This window comes from Diprion similis, chromosome 8, assembly GCF_021155765.1.
Source record: "Diprion similis isolate iyDipSimi1 chromosome 8, iyDipSimi1.1, whole genome shotgun sequence".
NCBI classification, from domain to species: domain Eukaryota; kingdom Metazoa; phylum Arthropoda; class Insecta; order Hymenoptera; family Diprionidae; genus Diprion; species Diprion similis.
In genome coordinates, this window is record NC_060112.1 from 20613282 (window position 1) to 20639871 (window position 26590).

The 26590-nt window shown below is 37.7% G+C and overlaps 4 protein-coding genes and 1 long non-coding RNA gene across 5 annotated transcripts; 2 read left to right on the forward strand and 3 right to left on the reverse strand.

The window, feature by feature from the left end:
• Position 1: 1 nt before the first annotated feature.
• On the forward strand, positions 2-10064 carry LOC124409318 (proteasome adapter and scaffold protein ECM29). The gene is made up of 28 exons (XM_046886863.1): positions 2-110; positions 789-1036; positions 1291-1409; positions 1484-1633; positions 1761-2039; positions 2156-2351; positions 2440-2525; positions 2588-2789; positions 2856-3001; positions 3303-3606; positions 3744-3930; positions 4055-4411; positions 4482-4657; positions 4731-4832; positions 4925-5131; positions 5254-5368; positions 5496-5679; positions 5758-6046; positions 6128-6361; positions 6471-6815; positions 6888-7044; positions 7134-7292; positions 7377-7508; positions 7607-7916; positions 8026-8209; positions 8305-8440; positions 8641-8850; positions 8951-10064. Exons 1-28 carry the CDS (start codon positions 86-88, stop codon positions 9151-9153), a joined length of 5442 nt encoding a protein of 1813 aa, XP_046742819.1. The 5' UTR covers positions 2-85; the 3' UTR covers positions 9154-10064.
• On the reverse strand, positions 9987-12102 carry LOC124409321 (protein penguin). The gene has a single exon (XM_046886867.1). The coding sequence runs from the start codon at positions 12060-12062 to the stop codon at positions 10134-10136; it is 1929 nt and encodes a 642-aa protein (XP_046742823.1). The 5' UTR covers positions 12063-12102; the 3' UTR covers positions 9987-10133.
• A 534-nt stretch (positions 12103-12636) lies between these two features.
• Positions 12637-15520, forward strand: LOC124408855 (ruvB-like 2). The gene is made up of 7 exons (XM_046886105.1): positions 12637-12725; positions 13157-13270; positions 13399-13833; positions 13899-14331; positions 14440-14708; positions 14770-14875; positions 15224-15520. Exons 1-7 carry the CDS (start codon positions 12720-12722, stop codon positions 15247-15249), a joined length of 1389 nt encoding a protein of 462 aa, XP_046742061.1. The 5' UTR covers positions 12637-12719; the 3' UTR covers positions 15250-15520.
• On the reverse strand, positions 13469-14502 carry LOC124408858. Its single transcript, XR_006929476.1, has 3 exons — positions 14372-14502; positions 14218-14285; positions 13469-13604 (listed from the first exon to the last, which is right to left on the reverse strand). It is a non-coding gene; the product is annotated as an uncharacterized LOC124408858 (long non-coding RNA).
• A 566-nt stretch (positions 15521-16086) lies between the features above and the next one.
• LOC124408857 lies at positions 16087-19269 on the reverse strand. Its single transcript, XM_046886106.1, has 3 exons — positions 19031-19269; positions 16968-17099; positions 16087-16394 (listed from the first exon to the last, which is right to left on the reverse strand). Exons 1-3 carry the CDS (start codon positions 19140-19142, stop codon positions 16363-16365), a joined length of 276 nt encoding a protein of 91 aa, XP_046742062.1. The 5' UTR covers positions 19143-19269; the 3' UTR covers positions 16087-16362.
• Positions 19270-26590: the final 7321 nt, after the last annotated feature.

A 26590-nucleotide genomic window follows, 5' to 3' on the forward strand; every position in this document is an offset into this window, starting at 1 on the left:
AACGGAGTACCGATGAAGTATGTTTCTCGATACTGAAATCTTGACATGTCATTCGTTTTCTTGACCATACACACACGGTTCCAAAATGGCAGCGGCCACAGACGAGCTGAGTAAGTTGCTTGGAAAAAAATTTATTTTATACTGTATAGAGTCAGGTAATCACGTCGTGCCGCTTATCATTTTGTTAATTATTATTTAGGCTATAGATTTAATAATTTAATGTGGCAAAAATTAGACTCAACGTCTAGTTTATTGCTTACTAAAGAAAAAGTCAAATGTCACGCCGCCATGTAAAAAGGCAACTTCACGCCCTTAATTTTTTCACAAAGGCTGCGTTCAAATTCGAATTCTCAACGTCATACAATGAAGCCTTAATGCTCCTTCCAAATTCTCATCTCCTGATAATTATGCGAATAAGAAAACTTAAAAAATAACACCAATCAATGTATCAATTTCTGAAATGACAATTAATACCTCATCAATGATACTCTCTGAAATTTGATAGACAAAATACTCTAACATAAATACTAACAAAGTATTTTTAGTTTCTTAATATTCTTATAAGTGTTTTACTTCAAATTTCATGCTCTAAATACACATGTATTACTTGATAATCCAGCTCTGTATTATGCCCATTTATTAATGTTTACACATTGAGGATGGAAATAAATTTAAATGAAACATTGAGAGGATATAGTTCTTGAATATAGATCAAAAGGTCAGCATTCTAATACCCTTGTTATGAAGTTTCTCCAAATCATAACTTTTCACTTACTGTAATTCAATAGTTTTGTTGGAGCGGGTGTTCCTCCGCTTGGGATCAGCTGAGACGGACGAACAGCTACAGGCATCTGTATGCAAGTTTCTCCCTCCTGTACTACTCAAGTTATCCAGTGCTCAGGAAGGCGTTCGTAAAAAAGTTATGGAACTCTTGATTCACATTAATCGGAGGGTGAAGAGCCGACCTCTGGTTCAACTTCCTGTTGAAGCACTTTTATTGCAGTACCAAGACCCTGCTGCTAGCTCCTTCGTTATCGTATGTAAAGATTGAGTTCACCAATTTTCTGATGATAAAATATCTTTCAAAGTTATTAATATATGATGTTTAAAGAATTCATTAATACTTGACGATAATTAGGAAACACATTAACTTATTGTAATGCATACATAAATTTTTGTTTCATAAAATTTTTCAAGTAATTGAAACATTTTTGAAAATGAATTCACTGTGAAACTTAGTATAAAGAAAATGTCAAATTAACTTACGATTTTATTTACTTTTTCTTTCAGAACTTCACCATAATTTATATTAAATTGGGATACCCAAGGATGGAAATTGGTAAACAGGGTGAATTGATACCAAGTGTATTGAACGCTATAGAAGGAAAACCATTGTCTCATCAGGACAGGTGAGATTTAACAGTTGTCTGGTATTAAAAAAATTAAGTAACGTACTGTTTCAATAACGTATTCAATTCCACAGTTTAATGTTGATTATCATGCCAGCATTGGGTCATATAAATATTCCAATGGACAGCGACAAGAGGGCTTCCCTGCTTGGACTTCAAGACAAGCCCTATGTTGCGAAACAACTTATAAATTTTATGCTAGACATGCTATTACTCCCATATGGGTGAGTAAAATAGAGCAATTACCTGTTTACTATTACTGCAGTTCTATCAAAAAAGGTAATATTTTCAGCTTTTAATAGCTGGCTATTAATTACTATTTACTACTAATGATTTATCATGCTTTAACAGGTCAGTAGGACAAACAGAAAATCAACAGCCAGGCCAGCCCATCGATTGGTCCCAATTCCCAGTACCAGCTGGTTTGAGTGAATATGCGTTTAAGAGAGTAATAGGTGAAAGCCCGCCCACAGCAGAGCAACTTGAGCAAACCAAATTAGGCATAGTCAAATTTCTTGCTGGAGGATTTTTCGCAGATGCTGATATTCTCATACATTTAATCGTCGCTGCAGCAGATACAAGGTTCAGTGTTGCAAACATGGCTGATCTTGAGTTGAAAAAAATAGTTGGGTAAGACAACTAGCATTACTTTTTATATATTGGCACTCGAAACAAGTCGTGACAATCTTGATGAATTACAAGAAAATGGTAATGGAGAATATTTAACTCCATCCCGTTATTTTTAGTACTTTGGATTGGGGCTCAATGCAGTTAGCTGCGCCACTGTATACCTTGTTTTTGGGTACTGATGCTCTAGCAACACAGAAAGAGGTCAAACCAGAAATGAAGAGACTTCCGGCAAGTACAAGAATTCGTCTAAAGTTGTTACACTACCTTTGTCGAGTGACAAGAGCTGGCTTCATCATCCCACCTTGCATTCAAGTAAGTTTTCAATACTACATTCAAAATATAGAAATGGTGATACTGCATTCCTCGATGATAGTTTACTAAGTAATGGTTTAATTTTCAGGTTGTATTTGACTCACTTTATGGAAGCAATACGAATCCAAAGCTGAAATCATTAGCTCTACAGTTTACATCAAATATTGTTCAACAGTAAGTCAACTCACAAGCTCCGAAATTAACTTATTTGATGCTGAATTTACACATTATTCCAGATGCAATCTGGCCCAACTAGTACGAGTGGCTGGCGTACTTTTAAATGGAATGAGAAAATTAATATCCGAAGGGGATCCAGCTCACAAAGCAATGGCTTATACGGTCATAGGACAGCTTGGTCAAAGGATACCGAATAACTCTCCAGGTCTTGTAAATAAAGACTTGAGCATGCTGCAACATTTCTTTGATACTTTGGCATCGGTGAGCAATACACTGCTTCATGCATACTAAACTGTTATCCCATATGTATCAAAGTAATTCTTTTAGACCGACACCGAGTTGAGACAATCTATAAGAGATGCTCTTCTTAGCATGACGCCAGCATATGTACTTCAGAAAGAAGAAGAGAACACTATAGCTATGATGAATGCTTTGCTATCGATTCATATAGAGTCATCTGAATCCAGTGTCAGGTGGGCATTTTTGAAATTGTTAACAATGCGATTGTTCTCAGCAGTTTAGTTCGAATCAGTGTATAACAGAGATGTACGCTACATGGTTAAAAACAAAACAGAATTTACTATTCAGGTGATGCGTTTGTTGCTACATTTCGATCCTTTGTGCACGTATTGAATTATTTTATGCGTCAAAGCGTAGAATGCAAATAAAAAAATGCATTTTGAAGGTTGAAATTATGTAATCAACTAAATTATGATTGGAAATAACCGACATCGAATTATAGATTCATAATAACGATGTTCATTATTTTTATAGGTTTGTTGCTGTACATTATGCAGCAACAGTGTTCCCACCAGACGATGCCCAGTCACGTTATCTCTTACTATTAGCAACTGGTGATACTAAGGAAGAAGTTACTGCGGAAGCTACAAAAGCATTATATGGTACTTCCCACAAAAACGAACGAGACAAAGACTTTGCAAAGAAAGTGTTTTTACCAGATTTCGCAAAGCTCGTAACGTACATATATGCTAAAATGCAAGCCAGACTTAGCAGTTCCACTGGTACAGTTAATATCGGAAGTAAAACTTTACCCTACAATGTCAACACATTCACTGAGGTATCGGAGAGTTTGTTTTAATAATGATATGTAGTTTTGTTCATTACCTCGACTAGTGATTGAAGAGTTCAAATTTGTTTTTCCCAGTATTAAATCACATCCTAATTGACAATAATCAGAGTAATTTTGTATTTCAGATTATTACGTACTTACGCCTGTGTCTGGCAAAATGTGCTGAAGTTCCATCATACAATGAGCCAATTCAACATCCATCTGAGTACAGTCCTTTGATTGGCTCATATTTGAAGGATTTATTCCATTCACGACCAGAGCCTCTTAACAACTATCTTGACATCATTTTGCTCCTCAGTCAAGTAAATGCAGGTATTACGATCCAGAAATTAAAAATTCTAATATGTCTGTCAAGTGTTATAAAATTTGTATGTGTAAATGGATATTCAGAAGGATGCTTTACAATGCTGTGGAAATCATGATAACATTTTTTCAGGCCTTGTTCCATTGACAGCTTTTTTAGAGGTAGTCGGAACAATTCCAGTTGAAACGACATCACGTTATGAAAATGAGCTACCATGGTTGAGAAATTTACTGACTTCAACAAAAGAAGATATCAGGGAATTAGGTGCTAAAATTTATGGTGTTGTAGCGGCTCATATTCCTAGTCGAGAATTTGAAAAGCAAGTAGCAGAGATCATTGGTGCTACACGGAATAAGATGCTGGAAACTCAGCATGGTGCAATATTAGCATTGTCTCATATGATGGAGAGAAAATTGATGTTGCGCAGAAACGAGAATAAAAATGAACTACTTAATTGGAACAGCTACATCAATGCTACTAAATTAATTTGTGAGTAGAATTTTTTCTTTGGTGACAAATAAGGTGATACACTCATAATATTGATTATCATGACTTCTAGACACATTTTTGAGCGACAATAATGCTATGCTTGTCGGAGCAGCTAGTGAAGGTATAGGTTTGCTAGGAAAAACCACGTCCCTACCAATCCCTACAGAAGACGGAGAAGAGCCAAATAAAGCAGCTTTAGTCACTAAATTGTTTGGGATTCTAAACAACGTGAAAATGTCTTCAAAGGTTTGTGATGCAATAAAATTTCTTTCTCAGGATTCGATATTTTACCATTTTTTTCAATTCTATATTATTGCAGGTGAAGGAGAAAGCAGCCCTTTCATTGGGTTTCCTGTGTATTGGTGAAGAATTTGCACACACAAAATCAATTGTTCAAAAATTTGTGGATATGGCAAAGGAGGCAAGTATAATTTCTATGACAGAAACAATTTTTTACTGTGTTGCCAAGTCAACAACTCAAACTGACAAGTTTTATGTTTCCGATATTAACAGACCAAGGACGTCGAAGTGCACCTAACGGTAGGAGAATCTCTAGTTTGTTGTGTTCAGGGTCAGGCTTCGCCAGATGCAAGAGATGCTTGGAACACGCTTCCGAGTCAACATAAAGGTGTTTTCACCAAAGAAAGTGATGAGTTGCTTGCATGGTTATTAGAAGAGTTATTCAAATTAGCTCTCAGTCCACATCCTAACTCCAGACAGGTGCGTTAAGATCTTTTTAAAATAACTTGTAAATACAGGTCAATTTGAATGACACCTTACTGAAGATTATGTACAATCTGATTTCATGTAAGTCTGAATGAACTTGATTAATGTTGTACTAGGCTGTATGCATTTGGCTGTTGGCTCTACTTAAACATAACGCTGAAAGAGCACCGGTTGTGGAAAGACTACACACGATTCAGAATGCATTTATGGATTTTCTCTCCGAGAACAATGGTAGGTCATTGATGATGAAGTGTAATAATAAAAATCTAACAAATATATAATAATAATAATAATAACAACAAAAATACAATCCTTGTCTGATTCCATCTATATTTTCTGTATTTTTCATTTTCAACAGACATTGTACAAGACATTGCATCGAAGGGTCTTGGTTTGGTATATGATAGTAGCGAAGAAAGTGAGCGTAAAGTATTGGTGTCTAATTTGTTGGAACAACTGATGCAGGGTCGAAAAACAGTGACTCAAGTTACCAATGACACGAAATTATTCGAGGAAGGGCTTCTTGGGAAAAGTCCAACCGGGTAAATTACTGTTTTATAATGATCTTAAAAAAATTATTGACCAGTATTTTTTAATAACATACTCTTACATGTATACAGAGGAAACATCTCAACATATCGCGAGATTTGCTCTCTTGCTTCCGACTTAAACCAGCCTGAACTAGTTTACCGATTCATGCATTTGGCTAATGATAACGCCGTTTGGACATCAAAAAAAGGTGCAGCGTTCGGATTTTCAGCTATCGCGACACTAGCTAGTGATGAATTAAATAAATATTTGCCAAAAATTATACCAAGATTGTACAGATACCAATTTGATCCGACTCCCAAGATTCAACAAAGTATGGCCAGTATTTGGCATGCAATAGTACCTTCCACCCATAAAGCAGTGAGTTGAGCGACTTTTTGTTGAATCGAAACATATCAAGTTATCCAACTCGATTTCATTCCTTTATTGTTTCCATAACAGGTCGAGTTATATCACAAAGAAATATTAGAAGATATACAGGTCAACTTGACAAATGACCTGTGGAGAGTAAGAATTAGCTGCTGCCTTGCACTGGCAGATCTCTTGAGATCCAATGCTCCAATAAATTTAGCAGATTGTGGATCTGAATTATGGAAACAGCTATTCCGAGTTATGGATGATGTCCATGAAGGAACCAGACTGGCAGCAATAAACACAACGATCATTCTCAGCAAGGTAAGACTGATCAATGAATATGAATGGTATATTTATAAAAAATTAATAGTAAAATATACCAGTGTAGAGATGAATTACATTCAATAGCTATTCAACTATCTGATTTTAGGTAACTGTAAGAAATTGCGATGCTTCTTATGGCAAGTCAGGAGAAGAGGTACTTCAAGCAGTGTTACCAGTACTGATAAATATTGGTATTATCCATACTGTTAGTTCAGTTAGAGAAGTATCGCTACAGACCATATCACAGCTTGTTACGGCAGCTGGGAATCTACTAAAGCCTTCACTGGAAAGTTTGATACCAGCCCTTTTAACTGCAACAGGCGAATCGGAGAGTCCTAAGCTCACACAACTCAGTACTAGATATGGTGCAAATTCGGAAGCACAGGAAGTGATCGACAGCGTCAGAGCTAGTGCTGCAAAGAGTCACTACACAACTGGAACTATGGCAAAGGTGAAACATATACTTGGATTTGGAACTAACTCCTTGAAAATTTTTTATTGAATATTCTGGGATTTTTTTTAGTGTATCCAATACATTGATGCTCCCATTCTGAAAGAACTAATGCCAAAAGTAATAGATTTACTCAAATCTAGCATAGGACTTGGTACGAAAGTGGCATGCTCCCATTTCTTGATACTTCTTTGTAGTCACTTGAAGCAGGAATTGCAACCCTATGCCGGTTAGTAAGATAATCCATAATAAAAAAATTATTCTTGTGCTTTTAATCAGCCAATGTTTATTATATTGACAAACTTCGTTCAAATGTAGGTAAGCTTTTGGCTGCTTTGGTTAACGGTTTAACAGACCGGAATACAGCTGTAAGAAAAAGCAATGCGGTTACTATCGGGCATGTTGTGGGATCAGCGAAAGAGTCAAGTTTGGAAAAACTATTCACAATGTTGAATACTTGGTACATGGAGCGAGAAGGTACAGTCTGCATATGAATGATAATTTATAGTTAGGATGCAATTTATCAGAAAAGAAATTTTTATATTATGGCACATTTTACAGATGACGCGATTAGATTAGCGATTGGGCAAACATTGCAATCTATGAATAACCACAATCAGGAGATTCTCAAAAATTATTCCGACATTGTTATACCTCTTACGTTCTTTGCTATGCACGCTGAGAAAACTACAGGTATGTATACGATAAGTGGATAAATAATTGCATCATACACATACAAATCACTTTCAACAATTTCTTAACACAAAATTACATTAACTCTTTAATTTCAGAGACTGAAAACACTGTCGAATTATGGACAGATCTGTGGGGGGAAATAGCACCTGGTACCGAAACCAAGATCAGACAGAACTTGGCCATAATAATTAATACTTTGAATACTGCTTTGGAATCAGCATCTTGGACGACTAAGGCACAGGCTGCGAATGCTGTTGCTACAGTTGCGACAAAATTAGGTACTGGTATAGAAGCAGAGGCAAGAAATAACCTTCTAAAAATTTTAACCAACGGCTTACAAGGGAGAACATGGAATGGCAAAGAACGACTCCTGAATGCGCTTGCAACCTTAATGTGCAATAGCAAGTAGGTGTAGCAAACATTTTATGTCAACTGTAATTTGATATTTTATATTGCTTGTTATAATGACTGTTCAAAAATAAGTTTCGTATTACATGTTTTTATTGTCGTGTAGAGAGGCGATAGAAAAAAATCACGAGCTTGTGGAATCAGCATTGAATGCATTGTATAAAGAGAGTAAAAAGGAAGCACCGGAATACCGTCGACATGCCCTCAAAGCATTTTCTGATGTACTACATGAGCTGGATATTGATCGATTCACACAAGTGTATGATATTGCCCAAGAAATTCTTTCAAAGGTAAGATGTATAACTTAAAAAGAAGCTTTATACTTGTAAAATTTATATCGAAGGACTGATGTCGAACTTTCGATGACTGTCTTTTTTACTTACAGCTAGCCAACAAACCTGATGACGATATGGATAATTCAGCCGAAGAAAACTCTAAGAAGCGAGAATTATATATGAAGTTACAAGAAACAGTTTACGAAACACTTGGAAAAGCTTGGCCTTCAAACAAGGAAACACAAGGTACTACTTTGAAATTGACCTTCATCAAAGACCTGAATTTTAATATATCATTCTATTTCAAGCAGTATATTTGATTATTAATGTCATCTACTTAAGTCTATTTTACATTGTTCACAACCAACTTGACAAAGGTAGCAATTTACATGGATTGTTTTAAATAAATATCAAGAAATGTAAATCACCATTTAATATGATTTCAGATAAATACTGCATTCAATTTGTGACACACTGTTACGAGACACTTCCAAACAGTACTAGGCCAGTACAAGCAGCAATCTTAGGTGCACTGAGTCGTTTTGTTGATAAGCTGATGTTGATTAAAATTGATAGCAGCACTACTAGCTCTGAGAACAAACTGACACTGGTTTCAATCTGTGATACCATCAACAAAATTTTGAGGAATTCTTTAGGTAATAACAAAGAGGACTTAAAAAAATCAATAACTTGATATTGCATAAGAACTTAAAATAACTGATGTATGAGCGGATGTATAATCTTGATAAATTTCAGGTATATCCAAGTATACAAGGATACGAAAGGAATCACTCAATATAATTTTCACTGTTTCTCGAAAACTGCGTGAAACAAATAACATTGCAGAATTGGATAAGTTAATTAGCTTGTTCAAAGAGCTTCTGCCGGAACTAGCCAAGGATAATCAGCCGGAAATTCGTTCTAGGGTAGTTGATATTAAGGATATTATGAAAATCTAAGCGACTCGTAATTGTAATTATTAATTCAAGGTAATTGTCGAAATGTCAGCTCATTCATCAGTGACTTGTGTGCTCGAAAACTAAAACTTAGTGAGGATCGTATGAATCGCACTTGTAGTTTTGCTATTAGTCAAACAATCTTTGGAAGATTTTATTTGAAGTTTGAAGATAATTCAAGTATTCATTTGAATATCATTCGAATATCTAGTTATGGAATGTTTTTATAATAAAATCTAGTTTAATTTTGTTAATGATCTTTAATAGACTTAGCTCTACGAGCGTGTGCAGTCATCTCCAGACTCATTGAGATTCCCATCTTATCTCTAGTGAACTTAGTAATATTATTTTTCAACTGAAAATGGTATTAAATTTTGCTACGGTTTAAAAACATCAAATAGGAATTGAAGTTTTAAATATATACACATATATGCATTGTAAACGGGTATTCATAAATACCTTTTCATATAATTGTATAATATTAACATGATAAAATCAAAATCTAAAAATTTCAATTCTTATTTAATTAGCTAATATTCCAGTAATTCCTCCAGATTTCATTATGCCAATTCTGTTGCCCTGCTCTAACATTCAAGCCAGTTTTTATAGATAAGGTTTAATCAATTTTTAGTTAATTTTCAGTGAACTCAACATAGCAGTATCGTATAAAACTGTTGAATTCCCGATTAATGAGTTATGCATCATGGTTACCCTTAGAAATGAATTATGTTACTTAGTCTACTTATTTATATTGCAGAAAATATTTAATAAATTGATTTCGAACCGAATTTCGAGTTAAACGATGTCTGTAATAAATTAAAAATAAAAAAACAGTGTGAATCAAACATTATATTTATAAAATCCAGTGTTGCTTACATCATTGCAAATAGTAGATTTGAAATAAACAACTAAAATGAAACAATGTACATTCTTTTGAAACACACATTTGATGCTCCCAACAACACAGAGTACCAGCAGAAGTATTACTTGAGTTTTTTCAATAATATAGATGCTCCTGGTGTTTTTTTAGATTTTAAATATTTTTGTAAAGGTTTCAGTTTAGTTAATACATTGTTAGCTGTGGACTCACCACTATTTTCTATTAACGTTATCAGCAGAAAACAACCTCTGTTGAATTCAATCCATTGTTTCATTACTTCTGGGTTTAATTTGTCAATTAATACCTCCCCAAAGGTAGATTTCTTTTTTTCGATAAGTATTTTATCATTCTGTATCAATTTTTTCAGCATCATGTGAAGCCCAGAAGATTCAATTACCTTCTGTTCCTTATCATTTTCCGTTATTACTGATTCTGGATCTATTATATAATCTCTAATAGCTTCATGTGCATTTTTGAGCTTTTCTCCATCCCCCGCTTTCAATACTGCCAACGTAACCATTGATATTGAACTATTTGATAGCCATGTTGATACTTCTGTAGTAACAGTTTCTAACAATTTATCAATTACTGCGTCCAGTAGCTCTTTTGCTCGTATTTCAGGTGGCTTTTTACTTGTTTCGTTGGCATCACCTTTTTTTAGTTGCTCAATTACTTTTGGGTGAAAATAATGTGAATCCCTTCTAGCAACAAGATATAGAATTACGCATCTGCCATATTCATTCGATGCAATTTCTGTTAGATCATTCAGCAATTCTGTTAATATCATTTTCTTCATAAGAACTGTGTCATCAATGCAGTCAAACAAAGCTAATAACACCATATGACCATGCTCGTTTATTGCTACATTCTTGACTTGATCTTTCAATGCCTTCATTGCAAGTTTTCTGTCTTTTTTTGTACCATGCCACAAACAAATCATTGCAGACTTAGCACCATCTTTTGTCTGAGATAATTCTGCAATCAAACTTCGGAACATAGTGATCATTTCATCTCTGTCATCCTTGGTGCAATTCCTCAAGAATTCAAGCAGCACAGAATGTACAAGGGTAGTGTTAATCAGTTTCTTATTTAGAATTTTTATCAAATTTCCTTTGACAGCTGAGAGAGTTGCAGATTTCATATCTCCTGCGAGTTTATAGACATCAGCAAGTGTCTTGATTTGACTGTCCTTGGCTAGTTTGTACATATCGCCATAAAATTCTTGTTTAAAATATAATTTATCCGCATCGGTCGCCCAAGTTGAATATGCAAGTTCAAGCACTGGTGCAGACACTGAATGGCTAGCTAGTTTAACGATATTGCCATTACAAGCCGCGATTATCACTGCTCGAATTTCATCTGTCCCATGCTTCAGCAACGTTTTGATGCAATTCTTGGCATACTTTGACTGTAACATTAGAACGATACTTTTTTGTAATTCGTCACTAATATTTTTTCGTATCTCAGGAGTGCAGTATTTGAGAAGCCATTGAACAATCCTTGCCATGTCATGCATGAAGACAAGTTTACTAAATTGTCCTTTGAGCAATTCATATAGCTGTGTTGTGAGCTCTTTACGCTCTTCTTTAGAACAATCTGCTCTGCGCAATTTTTCGCCAAGCTTTTTAGCTTTAACGCTAACATCATACGCATTAGTCAGTCTTTTTTCTCTTCGTTTTTCCCGCAGTTCTTTCTTCTGTTTTTTAAACTCTAGCCAATCCGGTTTCTCCGTTGTGTCTGTGCTACCATTTGTGGATTTAGGTTGAACCTGAGTTTGTATTCCTTTCTTTTTATTATTAATCTTGTCGAACAATTTCTGTGACTTGTCTGCCTTGACAGGTTTCTTTGCAGCGGTTGGTTTCTGGAATTTTCCCTTCTTCTCCGAAGCATCATTTTTTTGTGAGATGTTCACCTTCTTTACCTTCGTATTTGAATTTTTTCTGATATTTACTTTAGCAGTGACGTCGACAGCAGTTTTAGCTTTTTTAACTTTCGGTTCGAGGCCCGCTGCTTCATTTTCTCGGCGTTTCATGACAACGATTATTATCTGTAACGTGGAAAAAGAATTGAACGTAAAATTTACCTAGCGTAATGTATTGTTCATACCGTTCTGATGCTTTTGCAGGTACTTCAAACATTTCAAACAACGTGCGTATAAGACATAACCTATTAAAGTCAACGCTGATTCATAAAAATTATGTTTCAATTTTGGAAATACTTACTTCTCGGACTGAATTTCGAAGGGGGTAGGCAAATCAGTGGCAATAACACTCAACTCAGTCAATTATCGGATATTTATAAATTAATAAACCGTACTAAGGAATCACTAACTGACCCAACTTTAAATTATTGTGCCAATGTGTGACCATGTGGAATGCACTTGCCGCACTTGCCTTCCTGGATTTTCGTATAGCCACGAAGTGTGTGGTAAGTATGAGGATTCACGAAGTAGCAGATACGTTGAGGCAAAGGGACTTCGATACTGTGCCGATCTGCGTCAGCTGTGTCGTTGCTTTATTTTCATGGTTAGTTTTTCGCTGTCGCAGTGGCAGCATCTTGCTGTCCGTGAAAATCACGATTATTCTTACACCGTGGTGAAAATCAAGCCTAAAGCGATGCCTAGCGCCTGCATGCCTGCAGAAGACTGTTTCCTTGGCAACTTTGCGATCAGTCAACAGAATTGTAAATCATGGCGGTAAGTGGAAATGCGTCACAGATATTTTCCGTTCAAATTATCATTTTTCGCATACAATTCAGCAAAAAATTTGATGAATTTGACATTTTCCTACAAGCTCATTGATTGAAGATCGCTGCGTAAATTCGTCTTTTCCAAAAACCTTCCCCTTCGAAACATAACCGTTTTAACATGCGGCGTTTGGCACGCGTGAACAGTAACCTATAAATTTGCGGCAATCAACACAGCCTTCCGTCATTTCAATGTGATTCAATGCTAAATTTTATTGCAATCATTTACTGAGGCATATTTCGTAAATTGAAGCTTACATTAACTTTTCATTTAATGACATTTACCACTGACAATTCGTTGGTCGCTCTTTTTCTACATTTACATTAGACGACATTAATGATATTCAAAAACCAAACTCATTAAGAAAAACTTTATTCCAGGCCGTCGCTGCAGCAAAGGTGCAAGAAGTTCGTGAGATTACTAGAATTGAGCGCATTGGTGCTCATTCTCACATTCGAGGATTGGGACTGGACGACAGTTTAGAGCCGCGCAATGTAAGATTTGTGAAAATATGTTATATTTGCTATATATCTCAGCCTTGTATCAGTAAGTCAAAATTCAGCAAATATCATGTCATTTTTAGTATATAAATTTCGATACAACAAATATGAATCACTCTCAGGTTTCTCAAGGTATGGTGGGCCAGCTCATGGCTCGAAGAGCAGCAGGAGTCGTGCTGGAAATGATCAAGGATGGCAAGATCGCAGGGCGAGCAATTTTGTTAGCTGGACAACCGGGCACTGGTAAAACTGCAATTGCGATGGGAATGGCCCAAGCTCTTGGTCTGGATACCCCGTTCACCTCAATGGCAGGCTCGGAGATTTATTCCTTAGAAATGGGTAAAACTGAAGCACTAACTCAGGCGATACGAAAATCAATTGGAGTGAGAATCAAGGAGGAAACGGAAATTATCGAAGGGGAGGTAGTAGAGATTCAAGTTGACAGACCAGCTACCGGTGTTGGCGCTAAAGTAGGAAAGTTGACATTGAAGACGACCGAGATGGAAACTATTTACGATCTGGGCAATAAAATGATTGATAGCCTGATGAAGGAGAAGGTGAGAAAAGTGAAAACAGTTATAAATTATTAACAAAACATAAATGAAAAATGTTTTCAATAAAGGTACAAGCTGGAGATGTTATTACGATTGACAAAGCCACTGGAAAAATCAACAGACTTGGCCGTTCGTTCACACGAGCCCGGGACTACGATGCGACGGGATCACAAACCCGTTTTGTACAATGCCCAGAGGGGGAGCTCCAAAAACGGAAGGAAGTGGTACATACGGTTACTCTGCACGAAGTTGATGTTATTAATAGCAGAACTCACGGATTTTTGGCACTGTTTTCCGGAGACACGGGGGAAATAAAGTCTGAAGTACGGGATCAGATAAATGCCAAGGTTGCAGAATGGCGAGAAGAAGGCAAAGCTGAAATCGTACCAGGTGTTCTCTTCATCGATGAAGTACACATGCTAGATATTGAGTGCTTTTCATTCCTCAATAGAGCCCTAGAGAATGAGATGGCACCTGTCGTTATAATGGCGACTAATAGAGGTAGAGTCTTATATTTATTTGAGATTCAGTTTATTCAGACCCAAAGAAAATGTATCGGGTAATTCCACTCCTCCAGTGATTCCATTAACAGCATTAAATAATCAACAGGAATCACCAGGATTAGAGGCACGACCTACAAGAGCCCCCACGGCATACCGATTGATCTGTTGGATCGAATGATTATTGTGCCCACAAGTCCATATCAAGAAAAGGATCTCAAAGAAATTCTCAAGATTCGATGCGAAGAAGAGGATTGTGAGATGGCCGATGATGCCTTGACAGTATTGACCAGAATAGCCTTAGAGACGTCCCTCAGATATGCTATTCAGTTGATCACCACTGCGTCGCTTGTTAGTCGAAAGCGCAAAAGTACTGAGGTGTGAGAATGAAATTATAGTGTCTTTTTGTTAATTTATACTTACTTGATGATCGTTGCAGGTGAACATCGAGGATGTGAAACGTGTGTATTCCCTATTTCTTGACGAAAACAGATCTTCACAGTTTTTGAAAGAATATCAGGATGAATTCATGTTCAATGAACTGGGTGAGTTTACTTACCATTAGACATGCCTACATTTTGAATAATTTATTAATGGATTCAGACACGAAATATTGGGTTCTGGTTGTATACAACTACTTATTGTCACACACACGCACGCACACACACACACACACACACACACACACACACATTTCGAATATCTACTTTTGGATCGATCTTCCACATACCTACACTTGCAAACTGAAAGAAAATTCATATATGAAATAAGAACCAGATGCTTGAAAGAGAAAATATTCATACAATTTACCTGAATCGTAAACAATTTGATCATTTCCATGTTTGTATTGTCTGTACCGTTTTGAAACGATTTTTTCATTTCTACTTGCGCAGAAGAACAAGCTATGGAAGTTGCGTAATAACTGTTTGGATTCATCTAATTTCTTTCCAAAGTTGGATGCAGTTGACAAAGTCGCAGGTTCGGAGTTGGACAAAAAAATATAATTCTATCACACAGATATTGTGATTCCAAAACAATTCGCCGTTTCGTCGCACTGTTTTTGTGTTATTTACCTTTATATAATTATAATTGGTATGCGAAACTTTGCTATCAACATGTACGAGCATACAAGTATATAAATAATTATACGACGGTTTATTATGAAATAATAAAAAATATAAAAAATATAATCTTGCATTTTTAAATAATCGTAGATCATACGTATATATTCTTATCATTATTTTAATATAAAGCACTGGTTATAGTGTCTGTACCAACATTGGATCTCTGAAATATTTGCCATTTTGTTCTAGTTTTCTAAATTCTTAATCTATTAGGTACATAGTCTTATCAGTTACAAGAAAGAAATGAGTTAAAGTAGCCAATAGATCTTTGAAATGCACAACAGAATATTATTACCTAATTTGTTGATTGCAAAACTTAAAAAGATAAAATCGTTATTGATTCGAAAAAACCAATGTTTGTACAGAAAAATTAGTTTTTGGTGTAAAGCTTCTATTCCCCTATGATTAAACCCAACTTGGAAGTCAATTTGGGCATAATTGTAACAAAAACAAATGAAAAAGAACAATTTTATTAGCATATTATTAATCCAACGCTAGTAAAACTTTTCAAGTTTTGGTTCGCAGCACTGAATCGATCATTTTCAAATTACTCTTGTTTCCGCTTTGACAATTTTTCTTTAGAGCTGGGGCTATTTAATTTCAAATTAATCAACGCTTACGCCTATTTTTTGAAATTGCCGTCACAAACGTGCGAGAGGTTTACTCGACTGATTGCGTAAATCAATGTTTCATCCTAATACCGCAGGTTCCAGCTTGGTAAATTGCAGTTAAATTGCTCCGTAAACTTGGGTTGTTAGAATACTATTAGTACTCTCGATAATTCAAAGTTAAATCTTAGATAGCTAAAGTGAAGTAGGGTATCCTCCATTCCTCCAACGTTGTAAACGTGTCTTCGTTTAATAAGGTGCTTCTTGTATAGACGGGGGTAATGTTAAAAATTTTAAAGATTACTCGGATTTCTTTTCTTGCGTTTTTTTGGCTGAAAAGTAGAAAGAAAGAACATGAAAGACTATTAATAAAATATTGAAATCAACATATTCTCGTAAACATCTGCAGTAAAAAATAATATCATGAATGTTTAATATCTTGGTCTTGTCATCGATAATTGCCAACATCTCTGCAGGTGTAATCTTTCTGCATGGTACGTTAATACTAAAAAAATAAAAATAAAAAAAATAATGGCCAGAAATTTTGATTACTATATCATTATTTGTTTAGTCAGGTAAGTGCGTATCCAATGTGTATCACATCTCGATCAAACTTTCGTACCTCGGGAGTGTTGGGTCGAATCACTAACAGCGATGCAACCCTCTATTGATTTAAATTTTGATAAATTAGAATAACAAATTCATCCACGACGGTTACAGGCATCAATGCGATCTACTCAAATTTACGTGAAACCCCGAATCGTACCCGCGTGACATCATTCGTGCTATTGATTTATCCGGAAGTACATTATAAGATCGTTTGTGCGAAAAATGCGGGTGTACCATAAATCTGTAATCCCCAATTCCTTTTATGAATATGACTAATGAATCGTCGTTTAACCTACCTGTAATCAACTTTATCAAACCGGTCGGTTTAAAAGCAGATTGAGCCTTTTTATCCTTTGATATAAATCCGAAACCGTATGCCACCTTGTATTCTGGTAATGGGATTACAGTCGAGGATACTGGCACCATTACTGTTGAAAAAAAAACATCAAAGAATGTTAAAAACACGTTTGTTGCACCTTTCTGTGCGCGTTTATAGTCCGTATTTACTTCCAATTGGTCTAAAAAATTGGTATGCTAAGTTTTGGTTTGACACTCACTTTTTTTTATTTTCTCAATTTCTATTAGAATTTGAAACGCGTTTCAAGTTAATTCTACGTTAATTTAGCAAGGGATTCAGAAAAGTGCAGAAAAGCGAGTGTTTAATCTTAAAATCTTTGCCCAGTGTATTGAAGCATGAAATATTCGAAAACGAGCTTTACCGGAAAAATTTCAGTGGGTTCAAAAAAAAAGAACAATTTTCGAAGGACTTAAACGAAATAAATAATTGTCTGTGAGTAAAAAAAAAAAAAGAAAAAAACAACAACAACAACAGCAACAAGAACAAGGTTTACAAATTTGTCATTAATTCCTGAAAAATTCCTGTAAATATTCAATTTTCAATGTAGAAACTACGGGAAAGGACTTTGATAATTTCTTCACTAAGAGAAATTATCTTCACCAGAAAATTGGTCTGACGAAAAGATCGGAGCATTGAATCAGCGGTATTAATTTTTCAAGGGAAAATACACTTGCGCAGGCATTGTATGCGGACGTTGAACAAGCCAGTCAGATTTTATGCGAAAGTCCACACCGAGACCTGCATATAATCTCGTATACTTGAGATCCGATCTTGCTATATTCGCAACCCACGCGGTTTGACGTCACCATCCCGTTAGTCTCAGTTGTTATTTCTCGCTATTTCACCTGTTGAACAGAACTACCAAGAATTTCATCTGCTGAATGTTTTATACACGTGTGATAGATGTTAATTGCCGACTATTAGTCGTGATATTTAAACAGCCGTACGCTCTTAAACGGAGCTCTTTGAAGACGTGGTGACGTCTTGCAGACCGATTATAAACGCGATTTGGTCCCTTGATATTTAACAGTGCGCGGAACACGGCAGTAGAATTAATTTAAATTTAAGAAAAAAAAAGAAATGCAACTCCGAAATCTCGGATACGATGATGCAATGTATTTCTGACTTACGTAAATAATTAGTCACAACTTCCTTCTAGAAACTGTACAAAATTTAGACGGTGAGCAGCAGGTGAATATGTTGCAGCGGTTCTGAGCAACGAGAGATGCTCGATTTTAGACTTTTTTCTTCAATTACGTTAATGAAATGTAAAATAAATCTCTAAAATTATTATCGCATGTGCAAATATATTCTTGTATTTATACAAAATTCGATTCATTTGTATTCCGCATTTCTTGAATGGCGCAACAATTGAAGTGAAAGTTTTTTTTTTCCTCCACATCACGTTGCTGCTGCTGCTTGCTGCACGCCGTATATTCCACGTGGGATTGACCAAGTAGACACTTGATTCGAAAGCAGACGTTTCTCGGCTGTAGATTTAGGACGGCCATGAAACTCTTCGTTTTACAATCGTTCGTTCCAACGTGCGATTACTGCACTTTGATATTATTTGTTACCGTAATTTTTTTTTACATTTTACTGGCAAAATCGAATTACCTAATTCTATATGGTTTGTAATTTTGTCACCAGGTTGTCACCGTTTTCAATTTTGAAATCAATTTGAACAGTGTTTATAGATCGATGATCGGTGCGCGATTATAATATGTACTATTAACTTTATTCTGTATTGATATCACCTGAAGTTACAAATAAAGTTCTTTTCTAAATATCTTTTTCTATAGCTCGAATAAAATTTAGAGCACGTGCTCGAAGCTTTGTATCGAAAAAAAACTAATATACTCTACGATAGAGGTTCCTATTCTTCTTCCCTTTATTTTAATTTTTTAAATCTTTTTTAATTTTTTGTCCATTTTAGTACGGTGATTGAAGCAAATGGATTCAAAAGATTATTGCGTCGACGATGTGTAAATGAATTATTACCGGGTTCGAAGATGTTGTCATCGTTCCGTTTGTAGAGCGTCGGTTTCGCCAAGTTTTGGACAACAGCACAGAACAGGATGATCACGAAAATCACTTTCCTCGTCATTTTCATACGCTTTTGTGTATACCTCGCGTGTCAGCAATACAAAATAAGAACGGAGTTGTCTCGTCTCGAGGTTCGAACCGCCACTAATCTTACAACTCCGGCGTGTTTGGTGAAAACATATTTGCTCCGAGTGGGGAAAGTTGAATAATAACATTTGGCGCGCTCGCGGTATCCCGTTGTCAATATTCCGCGACATATTGAGCTAAATGACTTGCGGGCACGGCAATACAGCCTTACAATTGTTCGCATCCCTCGTTTTTTTGAATTTTATTTTCATTTTTGATAGTTTTAAGAAATGCGTAACATCGGAAAAAAAAAAATACAATTTTACTCAAATTCTTCTCGACTTTATTAATGATAATATTTGAGTAAGAATTAAGTTCCACATTAATGGCACAATATATTTTTCGACGTACCAAAAAATCGAAAGTAAATTTTCTTCGCTTCCATATATACTACTTATCGCAATTTCAAAATCAACCATAGTCGAACTGTGTGACTGCCATGAATTTTAGTTTTTGCAATTTCTTGATCGAAAAGAATTCTTCTAAACCAATGCGCGTTGTTCCTCGACGATTTAGGGTGTTTGGCGAGTTCAATTTTAGGGTGAAAAAAAATTCAAAAACTTTTGAATCCTGTTTGGCAAAACCAGAGTTATATCTCGAGCTCATGGGAAATCTACGGTGCGTCGCAAGGGCTTAGCAATATGGGTTCCTATATATCTCTTCCAGACATCTGCACAGACGCCTGGTAGATGCTTAATATCGACGAAAGAAAGCACCTACGTGCCGACAGGGACCGAGTCTGAAATTTCGGACCATGAATTTTGTGACCTGCAGGCAGGCAAAAACATTCTTCCCCTCGTCATCCCTCCATGGCACTTGCACCATAAGAAATGCCTAATTGTGGTTATCGCACAGTCTTTGAATGTTTCAATTTTTTGAATATATAACTGAAAAACAGGTCTGAATACAAAGTACAAAAACGAGTTTTGTGGCTGTAACCAAAAAATTCATAGTGTGTGTTACTGTTTTTTTTTTTTATTTTTTTTTATTTATTTACTATGGAAGTTACTGTTCTATATTTCGTAACAACCACTGCAACAATTTGATGTTCTTGCAACAATGAATTAATAAATAAGGAGCTTATTACACTGTAGAAGAAAAGTTAGTAATCTAAACAGACAGATTTAACGTAACAATAATCAGAAAATTGAATACTGACATTAGGTAAGATCCCACTAAATAGGTATACTCGTAGCATATTTTTTGTAATTCTAGCAATATTTGAACCGATTATGTTCTAATGATTGGAACAATTCTTCGCTACTAGAATTTCCTGGTGTAATTAAAGTAGATGAAATTTTTTGCAATGTATGCAGTAACCAGCTGGGATTTATATGTATAGTTGGCAGAATCCGTGACCCTCAAAATGTTGACAAAGCATAACCCACACACGCGTTGTGCGTGGGCTTTGAATGCCACGAAGGAGAACGCAAGGTGTTCTCCCGACTGCGGAGGCAGCGGATCGAATCACGCGAATTTTTGTATTCCGCAGTCATACGTGCATTATGTATATACCTGTATATATTCATGTACATATATATATATATATATATATATATATATTTATATACTCGTATTTTTTGGATTATTGAGCTGAATGTCGCCTGGTCGAGAAAGTGCAGGAACTTCTCTTGCGGTTTTTGTCTAGTGCATGCGGCGCAAAGGAAAGAAAAAGGGAAAACGAAATATGGGAATAGAGTATATATGTATGTGTATACAGAGAAAGAGAGAGACAGAGAGACAGAGAGAGAGAGAAGCAATAGTGACCGATACAATTTCCCTTCTCTTTGGCACGCCTGCACACGATCAATGTGGCGAGTGATCTCACCGCGTTCGCAGATCGATCGGATCTCGGCTGTAGTTGTATTGGCACAGTCTGGAAAAGGATCGAGAATGTCGCGTATCCATGCTGCATGCTGTACCTGTGCTGCACCTGTGTGCACGCCGAATATGGGCAATCGAAAGTACTGCATTGATACCACGACGGTTGTATTATCGTATAAAAATTAAAATGCGTGTGTAATGGAATTTGCTGGTAGAAATCGGCTGAGTTAAGTAATTTGAGTCGCGTACATTATCTTGATTATTTTGTGAAAAGTAATTTTATTTATATAACTATATGAATTACGAAGAAAATATATGTGTAATGATTCGAATGAAATATCAACGGTCGTCGATCAGTTATAACAGTATCTCTATTTTTTAGTATCTATACATATATAATTAATTACCAACGATCGATTAGTTTAAATGAGTTTTCTTTCGTAAAGATAGTTTGAATTTTAATCACGAATTTTCTTTCAATAATTAAACAAGTTTTACCCAGCGGACGAGAATATCGTAAAAACTTTGAATATAGTGAAGTCCAGACGGCAAATGAAACTTAACACTCGACAAGTGTACGAGGAGAGTTTTATACAGAGCACGGAAAGAAGTAGGTAATTGTAATTATTCAGGAGGCACACCGAGGCGTAACTGTCTCAGGATTTGACAATGGAACTGGGTTAAAAAGAGAAAGGATTAAGATTACGAGGAGCAGGGAGCTGGTGCCGTTGAATGCCGAACTTGTGAGGGAATAAACTCGTAAGTTCGATTGGACCAGTTGAAAAGCACCAACCACTTGACCCCGAACTTCGCTTCCGCGAGTTAATATTTCCTTCAACCCCTTCCGAGTCTCGTTTCCTCTCGTGTCAACCGGAAGAGAACGGTAACTAGCTCAAGCCATTGAAATTTGTCGATAATTTTCTTTTTGATGTTCCAATTTCCCCCCAGCATACCGTGGAATATCCGACTCGCGGAATCAAAGCGAGCCTGAACAATAGTCGTTGTTCGGGGTGGGCTTAACAAAACTTTGAAATCCACCCTTCTTCGGTTTCAATGCATAATATGTACCTATGTCCCAGGCTCCCTCCCTCCTTCTCTCGTTAATTATACGCGGCGTTTCATTTTACCCCACGCACTTTTATATTTTTCAACGCACTCGCGCGTTTTGTCGCCGGTTTATTTCCACCCCCTTCCTCCTCGATGCCCCGCAACCGCACCCTTGCAGCAATTCTCGCCCTCTATAAACTCACGCTCGGCAAGAAACTTCTGACGAAAATCCGCATTCGCTTGATATCAAGACGATATACAATTTCACCGTCTCCGTACTAGCGAGTTGGATTTTAATTGAAGTCTTAATACGATTTTCGAAACCAGATTATTATGAGAGACTTGACTGGTTGTATTCCTCTTAAATCAGAATATCCGATCCTCATGTTACGTATACATTCGCTTCGAGATGAAAACTTTTCAACACGACCTTGCTCACGGCGGGTATCTGAGACATGTCAAAGACTTGATTGTGAGCTGAGGAATTCGACAGGCTGTGTTAATTGTAAAAACAGAGCCAGGCGACCTCGCTGCCAGTCACTCATGCATGAGTAGTACGTAGCAGCTACGCTCGTTGTAACTATCTAAAATAAGTTACCCTGAGCCGATTCGCATAACGAAAACAGCCAATTCTCTAATTCGCTGCAACTCTTTGTCAGTTATTTTCAAGCTGAAGGCTGCATTCTGACAATGAGATCCAAATTGGTGGGACATCCCATGCCTCAAAACCCTTGGGCGTAACTTGCTGGTGATTATAGAACGCATTGTTTCCAGGAGCGGATGGACTGCAAACAACTAGCTGCACCCCAGGCATCGTCAAGTGCTCGTTCATCGTCGCCGTCTCTCGTTCCGCGCTCATATTTCACCAGGAGGGTGAGGGAAAACGCGTCGCGAAAGAAATCGTATTTTAACGAAAGTTCGTAAAAATTCCTGAAATACCCTCCAATTTATCGCCGAGTTGCGTCTCGTCTGCAAGTTTCATTTGCTTCCTCCCGAGGCGCTTACTCCCTGAACACGTGACTGGGATCACCTGAATCTGACAGTGACAACCCCCAACCCCCAACCTTGGGCGGAGGCGATGTCTAGAATCCTCGTAAAACTGATATTAACTCTCTGCTAGACAGTCGTGTATATTCTCGTAATGCTGTGTGACAGGGGTGGCGGTCTACCCCTTCGGTTACGCTGTCACGAATCATTTCTCATGGGGGGAAAGGGAGGGTGAAACCGCATGGAAGGTTATTTATTGGAGCTAAGCGAAGAGGCTTCTGCACGGTGAATCCTTCTTTCATTGCATATCGCTGCATTTTTTTGACATCCTCATAACCACCATCTTTAATTTCTCCCTCTTTTTGCAAGTCTCCGAGATAAAAATCTTGAAGAAAAGAAAAAGCTGAGACTCCTGCAAATGTTTTGAAAGAAAGATTTCACTGGGGTTACATTTTTGAATTATGCGTAGGGTCAATAATTTTCTGCTCGCTTTCCTGCCTTCAAAACGACAATTCTAGGGGCCGGGCGATGAATCGTATATCTCGAGAAGGTGTCTTTATACGCGAGTATTATGGGATAAGCCCGAAATTCCAAACGCTGCACGAAGAGGTGGGAGCTGGAGGACCACGGGAAGATAAGTGGAAGATAGGCTTTGCCTGATAATTCTTGAGCTTTATCGTTCCGGCGTAGGAACGCAAAGTTTTATCCATTCGATCGGACCTGGGTATTGTACCCGTTCTTTCGTTTCGCAAGAACATCGAGAGGATAGGTGACCATAAAATTTTTCAACCTGAGAAGTCGATAACTATAAATTCCACCGGATTGATTGCGGGTTGGCGATAAAGTCGATCGTCACTTACACGCCTATACTCGTATACTTATATACAACGAACGTTTCAAAGTTCGACCCAGAACGGACCAAGAAAAAGGTTCGGATTCGAGAAAAATTGTGCCGGGTCCTTGAGGGTGGAGATAAAAGGAAAAGAAGCATTTCTTGTATACAGCAAGCCGGTGACCAACTGACCTGAAATGATTGCATTTCGAACAAACCACTCGAATTTACACATTCGAAACACTCTCGCACCCGAAACGAGTTGCCAGTGTAAAAGTTACTATAGAGTGACCTTTGCGAATGCAAAAAGAGAAGAGACTCAGCCTACGAAAAGGGAGACGAAAATATTTGGAAAAGTTTTTTGGTTAAAAATCATACAATCCGTTGATTCTGTACAAAAGATGGTTTGCCTCAGTCATCATTTTTCTCGCCGAATCCGTTGATCGGTTTGAGAGATTCTTTCGCAGTTAATCCAAAAAAGATATACACGAGTAGTTAGACAAGGCCGATTTTGGACACAGATTCTCATACCGACATTTTCCGATCGAACATTCTAAAAAAAGGTTTGCGTCTTGGCTAAATCTCGCCGAAACGTCGGTAAGGGAATCTGTATCTAGAACCGGCCTTGTCTACCAACTTACACGTAGGATAATGTAATGCTTTCTCCATCTGGCGAGGTTAAAATTTACCTCGTTAACCGGCTCCCCCCGAATAATTTTCAACAATCTATAATCCAGCAGCTGGCCCTCGGTATCAACGCGCGTTATCTCGATCGGCAAGGTGGGGACTGGATTCACCATCTCAACACGTGATTCACAGTCCTAAAGGGGGGCTAAGGAGCGGTAATTACGGGGTATCTTACTGCAGCTAGGTTGATAACGGGAACCCGGGGAGTCAAAGGGGTAGACAATGCCGACGAAATGGGGTAACGCAGTCCTCCCTCATCCACGGTCGCATACACAAGAGTTTCACCGCCTCGGGGACGGACGTGCGCTCGCAATTAACGGTCGGGAAAAGTGTGCAGCAAGACTAGCGCTGCTGGCGTGGAAATAAGAGGGGTGCAATGTCTGCTGTCGGCGGCGCGTTGCGGGAGTCCTCGGGATCGGTTATTTGTCAGGGACACCGAGTTGAGGGTGAACCGCAGGATTCTCTCGTATTCCGGAAGAGCGGCTTAGTCATCGGCGAGTCCATTGTGCGAGAGTAAGTGCATCGCGATGTATCGCGCATCGTTGAGTGCTTCATCGCTAATCCGGTCCCCCTTGGATTGCGGACATTCAAAGTTTTTTTTTTTTTTTTTTTTTTTTTTTTTTCTTCCAGATCCGGTCTGCAAATTTTGAGTCGTTAAGATTCGTTTGCTTTTTAAATCCCGAATCAGGAAATTAGGATTAGGAACGGCGTTCTGTTCATTTCACAGAACACGGTCGATCTGAGCAGTGTGCAAACTGTTGATGCTAAAAGTAACGAAACTACCATACCGCAGAATAATTTTTTGCCTTAATTTGGGAAATCGATATCAGATAGTGTCAGATCGATGACAAGTAACAGTTTACCAGAATCTGTATTGGAATTTTCTCACAGTGGATACTGTGTAAACCATTCGCGAATTTCACCTGCACAGACGACCTGCACTTGCGGGCTATTTTCGAACCTCGATATCCCAAGAACCCCTGAAAGAGCCGATATGACCAAGAGCGCCGAAAGTGGCTGCATATAACCTCCATCATTGTAATTTCGTACGTAAAACGCAAAACCCATGACGAAAACGAAGGGGGATGGGCGTGTTTGCCCGGAGAAAAGTTTCAAGTGTGACTACTCCTTCAGTTTTTTCCGGTACGCGGGCGGAGGGTTGAAATGGCGAAGGCTGATGGGAGACTAGGGCTTGCAGAGAGTTGCAGGGAGTTGGGTGGTAATACGCAAAAGGGAGGCGTCAAGTGTTAACACAGCTAGGAGTGCCCCAGCGGATGCTTGACGGCTGGTTCCTCCGGCTTTCTGCATACCTTCACATCCTTGCTACCCCTGATCGCAGGTGCCTCTGTGCAGAGTCACTGGCACCAACACAAATCGGCGGGTCTATAAAGCTTGCACACGTTCCTCTCGGTTTAATTCTTTGAAGCTCTTCAGGGCGTGTGGCGATGAGTGAGCACCGCCGGATGTGCGGGATAAACTGCTTTCTTTAACTGCTTTCGTCGTCGGTGTTTACTCATAACGTACTTAATTGCACAGATTTGAGCTAGATGCAGAAAGTACAAAAGGTTAGAGATGCAAGCTGTAGGTGCACGCTGGAAAGTAGTTAAATAAATTTCATTCCATTCGTTCGTTATTCCTTCGAGCTTATACAAGGTAGGTATGACGTTCGCCAATTTGTGCTGCAATTGCGACAATATCGAATGGTTTTCTATGAAATTCGTCAGGTAAGGCGCGTGCAGCTCGAACGAGGATTAGAAACAATTAGAGAGATTCTTGCTTTTCAGAATCGGGACAATGGATCCCAGAGAGGAGAGGTGAGACGCAGCGAATTTGCAGGGGTGTCGAAAGCTCTTTGAAGAGAAGCGGGGAAATTTGCCGTGTCGAAATTTTTGACCTCCCGCAATATCAGCAATATGTATTCCGCGAGGCTCGATACTTGTTCTCCGAATTTCTCATCCGCCTGCATAGCACAGCCCCCGCCTTTCATGATTTGTTTCATCCCCGCCCGGTCT

What these genes read in the sequence shown, in the direction of transcription:
- LOC124409318 (XM_046886863.1), top strand. Translation starts at nt 86, where the DNA reads ATGGCAGCGGCCACAGACGAGCTGA. An exon ending in TTTTCTCTCCGAGAACAATG is followed by an intron (nt 5,369 to 5,495) that starts GTAGGTCATTGA and finishes CATTTTCAACAG; the next exon opens with ACATTGTACAAGACATTGCA. An exon ending in TTGGTACATGGAGCGAGAAG is followed by an intron (nt 7,293 to 7,376) that starts GTACAGTCTGCA and finishes CACATTTTACAG; the next exon opens with ATGACGCGATTAGATTAGCG.
- LOC124409321 (XM_046886867.1), bottom strand. Translation starts at nt 12,062, where the DNA reads ATGAAACGCCGAGAAAATGAAGCAGCGGGCCTCGAACCGAAAGTTAAA.
- LOC124408855 (XM_046886105.1), top strand. An exon ending in GAAAGCGCAAAAGTACTGAG is followed by an intron (nt 14,709 to 14,769) that starts GTGTGAGAATGA and finishes TGATCGTTGCAG; the next exon opens with GTGAACATCGAGGATGTGAA. An exon ending in ATTCATGTTCAATGAACTGG is followed by an intron (nt 14,876 to 15,223) that starts GTGAGTTTACTT and finishes CTACTTGCGCAG; the next exon opens with AAGAACAAGCTATGGAAGTT.
- LOC124408857 (XM_046886106.1), bottom strand. Translation starts at nt 19,142, where the DNA reads ATGAAAATGACGAGGAAAGTGATTTTCGTGATCATCCTGTTCTGTGCT. An exon ending in TGACAACATCTTCGAACCCG is followed by an intron (nt 17,100 to 19,030) that starts GTAATAATTCAT and finishes TTTTTTCAACAG; the next exon opens with TAATGGTGCCAGTATCCTCG. An exon ending in TTTGATAAAGTTGATTACAG is followed by an intron (nt 16,395 to 16,967) that starts GTAGGTTAAACG and finishes TCTACTTTTCAG; the next exon opens with CCAAAAAAACGCAAGAAAAG.